The sequence below is a fragment of the Sinohyriopsis cumingii genome, chromosome 8, assembly GCF_028554795.1.
Source record: "Sinohyriopsis cumingii isolate HCF-2022 chromosome 8, ASM2855479v2, whole genome shotgun sequence".
In the NCBI taxonomy this organism is placed as follows: Eukaryota; Metazoa; Mollusca; class Bivalvia; order Unionida; family Unionidae; genus Sinohyriopsis; species Sinohyriopsis cumingii.
Window position 1 is genome coordinate 56738015 of NC_142968.1, and position 14490 is coordinate 56752504.

At 35.2% G+C, this 14490-nt stretch overlaps 1 protein-coding gene across 1 annotated transcript in view; it reads right to left on the bottom strand.

The window, feature by feature from the left end:
• LOC149793583 (dynein axonemal heavy chain 5-like) overlaps positions 1–14490 on the bottom strand; it is a 229214-nt gene that overhangs the window by 136299 nt on the left and 78425 nt on the right. Inside the window, exons 20-27 of the mRNA XM_089967542.1 lie at positions 13244–13395; positions 12683–12890; positions 10478–10698; positions 9286–9542; positions 6123–6329; positions 5677–5757; positions 2602–3006; positions 1380–1498 (exon numbers count right to left, since the gene is read on the bottom strand). Of these exons, the coding sequence (XP_089823668.1) occupies positions 1380–1498; positions 2602–3006; positions 5677–5757; positions 6123–6329; positions 9286–9542; positions 10478–10698; positions 12683–12890; positions 13244–13395 (1650 nt within the window). The remainder of the gene's footprint in view (positions 1–1379; positions 1499–2601; positions 3007–5676; positions 5758–6122; positions 6330–9285; positions 9543–10477; positions 10699–12682; positions 12891–13243; positions 13396–14490) is intronic.

Below are 14490 nucleotides of genomic sequence, written 5' to 3' on the forward strand. Positions count from 1 at the left end.
CTTCCATGAGAATGGAGTAGAGGCATCCAAAGGTACTTACATGAGGTAAAGGGTTCAGATATTTCAAGCTTTGTAATATTCAGACCTATCATAAATAAAATATTTTAAACTGAGAAATACACAGTAGTTGATATCCTACACTAGTGAATCTTGAGATAGCCAAACCACCTATGGTGTCTCAGAAAGTGTTCTTGCATAACTCACAGATAAAATGCACAGAGTTCTACAAATAGGACTGCCATTTGATGGGTCTGACACAATATGGCTGAAAAGAATGTCAGGAAATTAAGATAACAATATTTATATTTTTTAACAGTTCAGTACTGAAACCATCTCTGATATTCCTGGGTGCTTTGATTTTCAAATTAGCCACTATGGCAACACTATTTGATGTAATATTGGAACCATTTTCATTTGGGCGAAACTGGTCACCATCAGAAATCTTTTGGTGAAAACCCAATGTTAATATGATAATTGAGTCTGAGAATTTGTGACAAGATTTTTAATCTGTTCATTGTGGGAGCTATATCTGAGATCAGTTCATCACCATTTCATTTAGGACCAATTAGATAACATAATTAGTCTTCTGGGGCAAAATAGCATGTCCATATGATTTTCCATTCAGGAGGAGTAGAAATGACAAGATTTTCAAGATAATAGCCATAATGGATGTCAGATTGGTGCCTCTTGTATTTAATACGAATCAAACATCATAAGAAGTCTTCTGGCGAAAACCCAATTTTAATACTATTTTCCAATTATGTGGAGCAGCAACAATATTTTCAAGATGGCAGCTGTGTGGGCCATGTTAGGTATCAAATTGGCACAGTTTTTAATTAAGACCAACTAGACAACATAGTCTTCTGGTGAAAACCAATGGCCATACTGGATGACTTATTGGCCCTATTTTTATTTAAGACCAAGTAGACATCATAATTAACATTGTTTACTGATATGAACATCCATTCTGGCTGCTGTCATCGGTGGTCATATCAGATGTCTGAGCAGCAGCATTTTCATTTAGGATCAACTAAACCTTGCGATGACCTTGTGTGTGTGTGTGTGTGTGTGTGTGTGTGTGTGAAGTTTCATGGCAATCATCCTGGTAGATTAGAAATAGTAGCAATAACAAATCTGTGATGGAATGTCTAACAATATACAACAGATTGGTGATGGACAACAGAAAACAGGCCATCTCTATGAACAGTCTAGCCAAAAGTCCTTTTTTAAACTGTATCCACATATTTAACCACTACATAAGGGACAACTTTCTTAACAATAAAATGTTGCTTCTTTAAAGACAGATTTAACTGTATGATGATTCATCCTAAAGATTCAGTGTCTGAAGATTCTATGCCTATTTAACTATCTCAACTTACTTAGAGTCATACAAGGAAACAAATTCATTTGAGGAAATCTGGAACTGCTGCACACCAGTCAGAAGACTGGCCTTGAAGTCTGGCTGTATCTTCAGCAAGTGATCCTGGACTTGATGGGCCTATAGAACAGATTACATAAAGGATTTATTTACGAGTGGCTATTTAGTACAATATTCATTTAATGAAAAAAATTTAAAAAATACCAAGAGTTGTTATGAGTTAGTGGCATATTATTTTATGCAACATTCGTAAATTACAGGTATATGTCTAATAAAAATGATCCCACCTATCAATTAACAGGAAAGACTTTGCTGTATAAAAGAGCATAGCTTTGTGACACTATTATGCAAGGTCAAATCCCAAACTGTATTACCTGACATTATAACAGTAATAATAGGAATATATAATAAGTGTGTGATTTTGATTTTTAACATAGTTTTAACAATTTTTCAGTCATACTGCTACGATGTCTGCAGTGTGGCAGTTTATAGTGATGCCAAGCACTACGGCATCATGCAGCAGACATGTAGCATGATGTCCCACCCAGTCACATTATCCTGACATGAAGCCGATCAGTCCTAACACTAACCTCTTGATCATGAGAGCCTAGCATGGGAGCTGTTAGTACCATTTTTATAAAGTTTTTGGTATGACCCAGCTGAGGTTCAAACCTGCAACCTACTGCATCCGAGGTGGATGCTCTAACCACTAGGCCACTGGAGTGGTTTACATATAATAATGTGTTATAATAACTTGTACTGTCAACTACATGTACCTATGGATACTGATCTCTATGGTTTTTCCATTATTTTGCACCATTTATTTATAAATTATGACTAAAAGATTTTTCAATTTTATGGCATACAATTGTAAATAATAATAACAATTATAATTATCATTTTCTTGCTTTATGACAGAATATTTTATTGTCATAATGTAGAGGACAGAGGTTTTAAATGTGAAATATACCTGGTTTATAAATATGGACATTTGTGTACTATAGAGCCTTAATATTTGATAGTATGGAACTGTGATTTTGACTATACTGTCAAAAATGCAAACAGTGCTAAAATTAACAGTGCAAAGAGCATCTCAAAATATGCATGTATAAAAAGCTTACAAAATTTTCAACTAGGGTAGCACCAAACAATTCCTGACAATTCCATCAAAGAAAATAGAAACATTTCGCACTGCAGATGTAAAACGCTTAAACATAGATTACCTGTGCTTTCAGTTTTTTCCATCCATAGGACAAGGAATCCACTCTCTCAGCATTCCCATCATTGAAGAAAATATTGTACTTGTTCAGCATGGCATAGGACTCCTCTATGGGTGTGATGGTCATATCAATGCGAATTTCAGCCTCCCGAATTTCACCAAGTGCAGACATATGGGCACGGATGTCATCAAGGTCCTTGCAAGGACGTGACAACCTCTTCATCAGATTCTCTGTAAATTCCAGTATTTCATCCATCTCTTTGGCACATTTCTCATTCAAGGCTTTAGAGAATGCCAACTTCCAGTTTCTTGCCTCTGTGATGAGGGCAAGTTTCAGTTGTTCTGTCAGACAAAGCACAGAGCCAACCCGATAACTGGACTGAATCTCCTCAATTTCTGTCTCCAGTTTCTGAAAGACAGCAAATTAATTTGGGAAATATATCAGCCAAATTACATTTTGATACCAGTCATAACCATGCGATTGATAAGAAATGTTACCAATTATTTTAGAGTATCTTCAACTGAGTTTACTGTCATCTACTATTGAGTTTACTGTCATCTACTACTGAGCTTACTGTCACCTACTACTGAGTTTACTGCCATCTACCACCTAGTTAACTGTTATGTACTACTGAGTTTACTGTCATCTACTACTAAGCTTACTGTCATCTACTATAAACTTTCAAACCAAATTCCAAACTCCTTTCTCTAATAAAACTGAAAAATGCTGCTTATAAGTTCAGCTACTATGCTGACTTTGTGAAGTATTTTTAAAAATTTGAGTCAATATATAAACATTATAATGATGATCTATTATGTGTGAACCATACCAAATAACTACATTTTTTTTAAAAACTTCTCTGTACTGGTATGATCAACTTTCAAAAGAAGCAAATCAGTTCTTTCCTGTTTAATGACAGTAAAATATTAAAAACAAAACTTAAAACAAAACTTAAACAAATTTTAAGTGGGAATTTTTCTTCCAATTAGGGAGCACCTCAACTCTTTACCTCACTGCATCAGGTACTGTGTAGGCTGTCAATATGTGTGCCAATGCCATATAGTGTAGTGTGCAATAAATAAAACAATTGTTATATATATGAATATGGGAATAGTCCTGCCTTATAGCAGTGTAAATTAAGTTCAACATTTTAACCATTTCCCCTTTTGGTACATTTCTGTTACATGTTTAAGAGTAAAACCTGACCTCTATAGTCATAAATTTTTTTAAAAAGTTTTCACTGAACATTTTTTAATGCTTTAAAATCTTGAGAGAATTCATTCATTGTCAAGTCAGTGAAGCTGTGTGACCAACTGTAACTGACCATTCTCAACCTCTATATCCACCATTTCACTGTCTACATATTACTAAATCATCTGAATTTAAGAAATTATTCCACTCAGTGTTGCCTACATTGACATTACAGCCTATATTTGACTTTTCGAGGCCATCATAGCCACAATTCTAATCATTCAAACTCACAAAAATGCTTAACAAAATATATGTAGTTTGGATAACCAATAATCTGGAAGAACAAAGTCTTGACTAAAATTCTCTGATTCTAAAACATGTATCACTCTACTTTCCCATTTGGTAAAGTATGAGCTTCTTGGGTACGAAATGCCTAAAAGACAATATCAGCTGGATGTGTGCATTTGTCTTTTTGTGTCTAAAAAGACTGATGGGGGTTCAATCAAGGGGATCTCAATAGTTTCCATGCTATGATCCTGGGGCCAAGTCCTTTACAGGATAAGGAGAGACCATGGGGACCATGTCAGCAGCATGTATATTTCTGTCTTATCGTGCCAAGTAGGTGCATTATTGGTTACAGGTCATGTAACAATCATTTCCAAGTTATGACCTGGAGGCAAGTCCCAAGAGGCAGGAATGGACCCTGTAGTCAATGTTACATCCATGTGTATTTTAGTCATGTCATGCCATGCCCAGTAAGTCTATACATGAATATAGGGTGGAGATCTCAAGTTATAAAGTTAGGTCCAGGGTCTATATCTCTGAGGTAGGGATGAGCCTTAGGGTTAATTAATATCAGTTGCATGCATACATTTTTCTTTTCATGCCAAGCAAGAACATGTATGGTTATAGGGTGGGGATCTCAACAGTTTCTTTGTTATGACCATAGGACTCAAAACTGGGTGGTACTGAGGTAGGAGGTGGCAGGTAGAGAAATATGCTATGGCATAATGCTGGGGTCACAGTCTGTCATGTCTCGACACTTGAGTCACTGATCACACAAGTTTATTCTCAGACATATGCAATAAATTGCTGGCATTTTTTTAAATTTATGTAAAATCACCTTTATCCCCCACCACCAGGGGTGTAAAAAAAATCCAAAAGTGTTGGCAGAATATAAACCTAATTAACTTTCATTCAACCAAATTTCAAGCTGTAATGGTAAGTTCATGGACATTATGCACTTATATCAATATGCACAACATATGGACTGTATAACAATATGCCTATACATTTAAATCAATATGTACAACATATGGACTGTATAACAATATGCCTATACATTTACATCAATATGTACAACATATGGACTGTATAACAATATGCCTATATATTTACATCAATATGTACAACATATGGACTGTATAACAATATGCCTATACATTTAAATCAATATGTAAAACATATGGACTGTATAACAATATGCCTATACATTTACATCAATATGTACAACATATAGACTGTATAACAATATGCCTATACATTTACATCAATATATACAACATATGGACTGTATAACAATATGCCTATATATTTACATCAATATGTACAACATATGGACTGTATAACAATATGCCTATACATTTAAATCAATATGTAAAACATATGGACTGTATAACAATATGCCTATACATTTACATCAATATGTACAACATATGGACTGTATAACAATATGCCTATATATTTACATCAATATGTACAACATATGGACTGTATAACAATATGCCTATACATTGCTGAAAGGGCATGGATAATAAATACAGTTCCCAGCAATTTTCATCACATAAAAACCTAACATGTCACCATGTAATGTCTTTATCTACATACCTGGTAGAACTTAATTTGAGACTCAATTTCAGTCAAGATTGGCTTGTTGTTCATGAATTCTTTGACAGCTTCCTCAGGACTCTGTAGAATTAAGAAATAATGATTTAGATATAACTTATTAATGATGAATTATACAAGCATACTTGATGGTACAATCAAATGATTCAGGTTAAAATTATTTTAAGTTATTTCTGCTAGTGGGCTAAAAGGGACATATCAGGGTTAGACACCAAGTTTCACTAAGAGCAACAATAAACATATATAATTTATTGATACCTTTCACAAAAAGGAATGCTTTCTGCATGAATGCAACAACCAAAAGGCATCATTTTATCTAGCCTTTCAACCATTGTAAATGCTTGTCAAGAGAATTAAAAGCTTAAAGGAAGGAAAACTATTATTGTTATAAATGAAGAAATTTCTGCAAAATTTTAAGGCCTTCTGACCTTTTCCCAAAGATGATTGTACTTGGTGAAGACCTCTAGCAGTTCATTCACATCAGATTTGAAGGTGCTGATGATGGAGTTGAGCTGGATAACAATCTTCACCACATCCTTGTGTTCACTGATGATTTTACTGAGTGGCTTGATGACAGATGTGGGCATCAATTTGGCCACATCTTCAGCTTGCTCAGCTGCAGCACTCTCAATCTCCTGAAATAAAGAAATGAAAATACCAGTTCACAATTTAAAACTTAAATTATTTTTCTTCCATGTTACAAATAAAGTCCATTTACATCATGGTATCACATGCACCTCTTGGGATAATGTAGGAAGGTAGGATAGGTAAACTGACCATAAAGTTATCATAAAGATCCTCTTTAACCGATGAAATTCTACAAGTTACCTGCCAGCTATGAATGAAGGCAATGTTTTTATTTAATTTCATCAAAATATGTTGAATGGTTCATGGGATATGCTGCATTTAAATAGCATTCAAAGTTGAAGACAAGAACATGCTTAACGGGGGATATAACTCTGTCCAAAATGGAGTAGATGAGGCTAAACTCATAAGTCGAATGCACATCTATGAGACAACATTCAAAAAAAAACTGTATCACAATATGATGATTAGTTCTTAAGCTATGCAAGTTAAAAGCAACACCCAAGTGAATATATTAGGTCAGTTGGCATGAGATTGATCAAACAGTCCAAGATGGCATGAGATTGTTCACCTCACTACATCTGCCAAACAGACAAAATGCAAGAGTAACTATGAAATGCAGATCAGCCATTTCCTCCAGTGCTGCATATGTGATTACAAAAATGAACACATCTAGGTTTCTCTCATTTTAGTTTTTTCAACAGTACCTAATTACACATAAGCATTATATGTCCAGGATTATGAGGATTCAATGCCAGGGTTATGAGGACTCAATGCCAAGATTATAAGATTCAATGCCAGGATTGTGAGGACTTGATGCCAAGATTATGAGGACTTGATGGTATGAATATGAGGACTCAATGACAGAATCCTTCTACCAAAATTGGCCCAATTCTGTTAAGTTCTTTCAGATCAAGCTATGCACACATTTTCTTTTAATTTTATTATAATCAATTTTGTTGATAAAGCCATTTAGTTCATAATTAAAACATAAATGACAATATGTAGTTATGTTTTCCATGTGAGACCTGGAGCTGGTAATACAGAAGGCGGCCACCATTTGTAATTGTTGCAACCAATAAAACTTCACAAAAGGAGATAATTTTGTTAGGATTTTTTTAAAAACTAGTTATTTAGAACTTATCATAACATTATTAGTTTTCACAAACAAAATTTTTTAAAAATTTGATTGACAAAGTTTTGTTAAATTATGCTGAATGGTGTTGTCAAGAAGGTGTTTACATTTTTCTATAATTTAAGAAACGGTTCCCATATTTGATGACAGATCAGCATCATCTGTACGAATTTTAAAGGTCTTCTTTCCAAGATGGATTCTGTCAAGTTTTTCAAAATTCTATTCTGCAATATTTGTGATATCATTTAAAGGTTTTTCCTATTTTAGTAACTGCAGCTTTTCTATTTTCAGTAATACCAGCCATATTTGAAGGTGGATCAACATCATATGTAACTGAAAGGTTTCTTGCCAGAACATTTTTTGCAAATTTGATGAAATTTTGTCCAGAAGTTTTTTTTTAATGAAGTCATTGGAAGGGGCTTTACTATTTTAAGTAATGACATCTATATGTGATGGTAGATCAACATTATTTGTACAAATGTATATATACATATCAGGATGCACTGTGCTAAATATAGTCAAAATAGGTAGTGGTTTTTCAGAAATTTTACATGGAGACAGGAAGGTTTCAACCCAATCCGTCTCCACACTGACAAACAAAACCTAGAATCCAGTTGCTTTGAAAAGCATGGCCCTGTGACAAGTGATTGGTGATCTAAGCCCTGTGACTGGTAGTTGACCAGTTCCTGGTGAACAATGCCCAATGACCGGTCCAAGACCAGTATGGTGAAAAAAATCTTACGGACAAACAAACCTTCGATCTATGAAAGCAAGATGATTGATCATCCCTGTCATCAGAAGGTTCTGATTCACTTATATCAGTCACCAGCATTATGTCTACCTTGAAAGGGTGCTGCTCATCCCAGTCAGCAAAGTGCAACTTGCTTCCAGGCGATTTTCTTACAATGGAAAGGGCTAAGGATTTATCCTTCACTGGCACCGAGTGTCAGGAATCTCTGGTCATTTAGTGATATCTGAACAATGGAGATCATACCAGGTGTCTTTCGTACAAAGGAGTTGACTTTCCTAACCAGGAAGAGATTCAGACCCCAAATGTTAATGGACAGTGTCAACTTATGATGAGGAACAAAAAAATGTGGCCTTTCCTCCTCCTACATTATCATACATAGAGTGTCTTTCCATAAAATCCAATGTCTGATCTGTCCACAGACAACAAATCTGATATCTCTATCTTTGCACTTAACAACTATACACAGAATCATTTGGTCAACAAGTGTTCTGTTTAGAGTACACTACAATGCATAGCTTTAGCACAGATTTATTGCCAGATACAAACTAACAGATACTATGAGGTAAAAGGTTAAACAATAAATACCCTGACTGTTCACTGACCTGTGGGAACTTTGCTTAGTTCCTTCACATGAGCGATAATTAAAACCTTAAACACAAATTTTAACCTATGTCTACATCTACCAATATGCTAAAACTAGAAACAAACGGACAGATAGATGGACAGCACACAAAAGATTAGCATTAAGCTCCGAATATCTTGTACATAGATACATGTGTCTAGTGGACACAAATGCCCATGCTGATATATCACTAAAAAGATCCCTTTTTGAGATGCTAGGCCAAACTTGTAACTCTAATAGGTGCCACAACTCGATTAATGAACAATACAACTGAAGAAAGTCTTTGTAATATTACATTCAATATTAAGTTCAGTTTAAATTCATCAGTACATTTAAAATTTATTAATCACAAAACTAATTTTTGTAACATATGGGATTAATACAAACGTATGAATTAAATGGAACTGGCAACATTATATGCCCTCTTCAAAGAGCCGGCAAGGGACACAATAATACTGACATATAAATTAAAGGCAATCTGTAGTTTTAAAATGCCACCTTTTGTTGCTGTTTCTGGTGGAGTGCCATGTGCTCCCATTGTGGGATGTCCTGTGAGGTCTTAAGAATGATCTGTACAGCTTTGTTTAGTGAGGACTGCAGGTCATCCAGGCTTGGCCGGAGTACAACATTGGGAAGGGACAGCATTATGTCTGTGCAGAATAGAGGGGGTTTCTGGTCCTCTTTGATGTCATCCTTGGCATACTTGTTGGAGGTCTGTAGACGTCTCTTGATAGCATCAAGGGACAAGCGAGTACCTGGAAGCAAAATAAACTTCAACAATAATAAAATATTTTCTTAACATTCTAAACTTTCCTTCCTTTCAGCCATTTTTACAAAACTGATTAAATCAGTTATATATACATTTGTAGAATTTTTTCAACATTTTATCTTCAATAAAGATTAAAGACTTTTTTCATTTAATTTTTAATTTCTTTCACCTAACGTCTTAGATAGGAGCAGATTAACATTAAGTAACAAGATATGATTTCTTTTCATGGGTGTCACTCGAAGTTTTCCGTTCTTAAATTCATAAATATGCATTTGACAGAAATGATATCAATGGTAACACATTTTACTCTGGGTATTTAAATCTGAAGTTTGGAAAAATCTCAAGATCTAACGAAAAATGTTTCCTCTTCAATAAAGATGAATTATCACAAGATTCATGCTGTTCTCTTGCAGCATTAGGTCTGTTTATAAATGACAGTGAATATATAATTCATTGCTCAGAATATACCTTTTAATCAAGAAGTAAAAAAGCCATAAATATAAGTAATAACAGTATCAGATTTCCACCCAGGCACAATGGGTTTTTTCAATTGGACATGGAAATTATTCCCTTCCACAGACTAGAAGAAGAAATACCTATGGTGCAAGCCAAAAATCAAAGTTATCCAACTGATTTAAACCATAAAACATAAACAACTAAAAGGCATTTACAAATCAGCTCTGCCCATTTTAAAATCCATTCAACAAGAGTGAACCTATATTGTATATACTCCCTTATAAGTCTAGTCAAACTGCAAAATGCACAGACCCATGTGGAATTCATGGATATTCCTATTGAACCAATTGTTTCTTAGTACATTTGACTATGACGACTAACAGTCTGTACATTTTTTACATAAGTTTTGATATATAAAATATACACTGCTTTATTGATCTAGGAAACCGAGATATTTATTCTTACATTTGACAAGAGCCTCTGTGTTTCTCTGTGTGAAGAGATTGTGAAGAGCATAGTAACAACATGGTTGACACTCCTGGCAACGCTGCTTCTTATTTTTATGATCGGGTTGGACACAGGCATAACCATCCTCTGCTGACAGGTTTGTGCGGTCTTTCTCTGGTAAGTTGTTCTTTAGGGTGTTTGTCATGTCATTCACTGCCATTTCAACCAGGTGGCTCTGACTGTTATAAAGGAATAAAGGAGAAAGTGTAGTGATGATTATACGAATGTCTGATCATGTGACTCATTGATTGATAAATTGTTTGTTAATTCATTTGTATTGATCTGAATTTTGACTTAGACATGGGGATACTATAAAGCAATAAAACATTTTGCTTTTCTGTTTGCCCCATCAAGGATTGATATTTTTTTGCAACAAAACTTGATTCCCTGTTTTTTAAACTTACAATCATCCTTGTCCAACTGCAGTTGTAAAGATATTCACTTCTGAACCTCAGCTTCATGCTTTCATTATATACCATAAATACACACTTACACAAGTCCAACTGCAAATTGCACAAACCAAGATCTGCCATCATATAATGTGATGGCAGATCTGGTTCTATGCAGCATTTTAAGAGTAAAAAGCAACACATGCCCTGATCTGATAGTGCATTATGTGATGGAAGATGAGGATCTCTATTGTGTGCAGTTGGACTTGACTTATAAGATATAATACACCATAATGAGCTTTGTATAAAAAAAATTGGACTTTGTTTTAAGACAAACCTTAGTTATGGTATGCCTGTTCTGATGAATCTAAGCCCAAATTCTTTATTTCTGTGACTTTAATCCACTATTACATGTTCTGAAATTCTGAACAGGAACTCTAAAAAAAACTTAATTTGTTTGCCTAGCATCTGCATGTAATGAAAAAAAAAGTCTGTCACTTTCATGTACTTGCTCGTTAAAGTTCCTAAATGCTGCAAGAAAAAGTCTTCAAGATACAGAGTCAAGTATCTGTAATACATTAACCCTTTACCTCATAGAGCATAGTTACAAAGTGCAGTGCGCCATAAATAGAACACCTGTTACCTATTCGACTCCATACGCATAGGCCTGCCTGTTAACTGTTAAGCAATGTAGTGAATGTTACGTTTAAAAGCAATTTTAACCATTTTACATTTTTGGTACACATCTATTATGTGTGGAAAAATTTAAGAGTAAAGTCCGATTGTTATAGCTGTGAAATTATTTTTCATGGAAGATTATTTTATGTGCTTTAAAATCCTGAGAGAACTTGTTCACCGTCATGTCAGTGAGGCTGTGTGACCAACCGTAAATGCCATTTCTCATACTCGAAATTTACAAGATTTTTGTCTGCGTCTACATCACTAAGTCATCTGAATTTGATAATTTATCAAAACTAATTGCTGCCTACATCAATATCAGAGTCTTTACATAAGTTATTGAATCTTTCTTAATTGTGATTCTAATCGTGAAAACTTCGTAAGTACTGAATGAAATCCGCGACCACCATTTTAGAGAGTGGAGATTACGACTCAGTTACTTTAAATAGCAGATATCGACCAGTGCATAAACAGTGACCACGTGATCTGACGTAATTGTCATTTGCAGAAATGAATGTAGTATCTAATAGGGGGTTTTCCCTAAAGGTGGTGCTACAAAAACCGGCTCAAAATGGCTGATGTTTACAGCAGGCGTCAAAAGGCGCTTCCATGCAAATGGAGTAGAGGCATCAAAAGGTGCCTCCATGCAAATGGAGTAGAGGCATCCATAGACGTTTACATGAGGTAAAGGGTTAAGGAATTCTATGACAACTGATAATAGAAGAAACAGACTGCAATTGCCACTGAAATGGTTTGAAATGAAACCCCTGACAAAATTTCATGAGGACAAAATACTCAAAACTGGATGGTGAGGAAATAAAAAATGTGATGCTGAGTGTACAACAGAGACAAGGATGCCACTAGTAACAGTAGAGAGGAGATAAAGGAATTACATTTTTCAGGCTACCATGTGTATATAAAAACCATTCCAACCATATCCTAAAGTCTGAAGTCCCTGTTTTAGCCAGTGTAAGATGCAGTTTCCAACATTACACATGCATACACTAATACATATATGGAAGGACAAAACATTCCTTATGTTGCCTTCACAAAACATCCAGATGAGAAAAAAGGCCCAGTTTATTATGTTACATACGCAGCAAGCATCACCGACTCTGTCTCAACAACTTCTGCGGTCAACTCCAGGAATTTCTCCATGGTGACAGGTTCATCCTCAGGAAGATCACACAGTGCAGACAAGGACATGTCATTCAGGACGGCCTCAACTCGGCAATCTAGAATGTCCTTCACTGTCTTGACCAACTTCTCAAGATCTCGCATCACTCTGTAGTTAGTCTCAATGTCTACAAAAAGAAAAAAAATAATGAGAATGCCATAAAACGCACTGCATAACTAAAGTGTACTGAGCACCCAAAGTGTATTTGTTTTATTACTATTCTTAAGTCAGTAAAACAAAGAGGGTGGGGCACTATTTCTTATTGACTTTAACAAATAAATTTTCTCAAAGATAGATAATCTGTTGCATATGAAGCTCAAATTCAATAGGCGTTCTTTCCCCATTGACTGTGCCAGTCCATTCTGTTGTATGAGGTTTTGCTAAATTAGATGTGGAAAACGGAATATTGTCGTAAACACTGGCTGCAACCTGTACATATATTATGATCATCACAATGAAAGAGATTTATATTAAACTTACAGTTGTCCACGCTGAGAGATGTCCAAGTGAGTGCACCCCAGCCAGGTGCAAGAGATTCCTCCACCTTATTTCGGAATGGTTGCATCAAAGGCATAAGGACTTGTGGGATACTTTCCAGGATTGCCTTGTACTCAATCAGCATCTCACACAGTCTAAAATAAGGAACTTACAGATGTATTCATCATGAATGAAATTATGCAATGACTTTTAAAAAATGCTATATACCACAGGTTGTCTGCTTTGAGATTCATGCATTTTCTATAATGACCTTGAATCTGCGATGCTAACAATGTCATTACTGCACAGACTTGCCATAATCATTGCCATTATCAGTCTTGTTGAAATATCATAGTATAATGATCACATTACTGAAAAGACTCTGCCATACTGCATGATATTATTACATCACAGACCAGGGCCCTGAGTGGCTGAGTGGTCTAAAGTGCACACAGTTACGGATCATTGCCATCTCACCTCTGTCTGCGTGGGTTCAAGTCTCAAGTTCGGTCAATGTGGGTATATGAGAAAAATTGCCAGTAGCTTCTTGTGGGTCGGTGATTCTTTCCAGGGTTTTCCCCTGTTCTTCCTCCACCATTTATACTGGCCACCATGTATAGCCAATCTTGTGTTGATAAATTGTTTTAAACCATATAACAACAACAACAACATCAAAGACCAGATGGAATGCCACAGTGTAACATATAATGATAATCTTATGTTATATTGCAAGTTGTCAGTGTAACATACAACATTATGTTGCATGGCTAGATGTAGTCATAGTGCAACATGCAATGACATTATGTTGCACAGCTAGATGTAATGTCACATTGTAACATACAATGACATTATAATTCATTGCTAGCTGTACTGTCAGTGCAACATATAATGAAATTATGTTGCACTATAAGATGATGTCACACTGTAACATAATGACATTATGTTGCACATCTGAATGTAATGTCACATTGTAACATACATGACATTATTATGTTGCATTGCCAGACATAATGTCACAGTGTAACATACAATATTATCAACACAATGTCTTACAAAAATTGTGAATGTATAGTGCCAAAAATGTACATTTTTTTAGGTAGTAGTAGTTGTAGGATTTAATAGCAGATCATCAAAATACACAAAATGGCTTAGTTTAGTTTACTGTCTGTAAATGTTCACAAAATCAATTACTGTGTGAATGAACATGCACCCTATAATCAGGTGTTAGCCTATGTGCAAGTCCAAGCAAT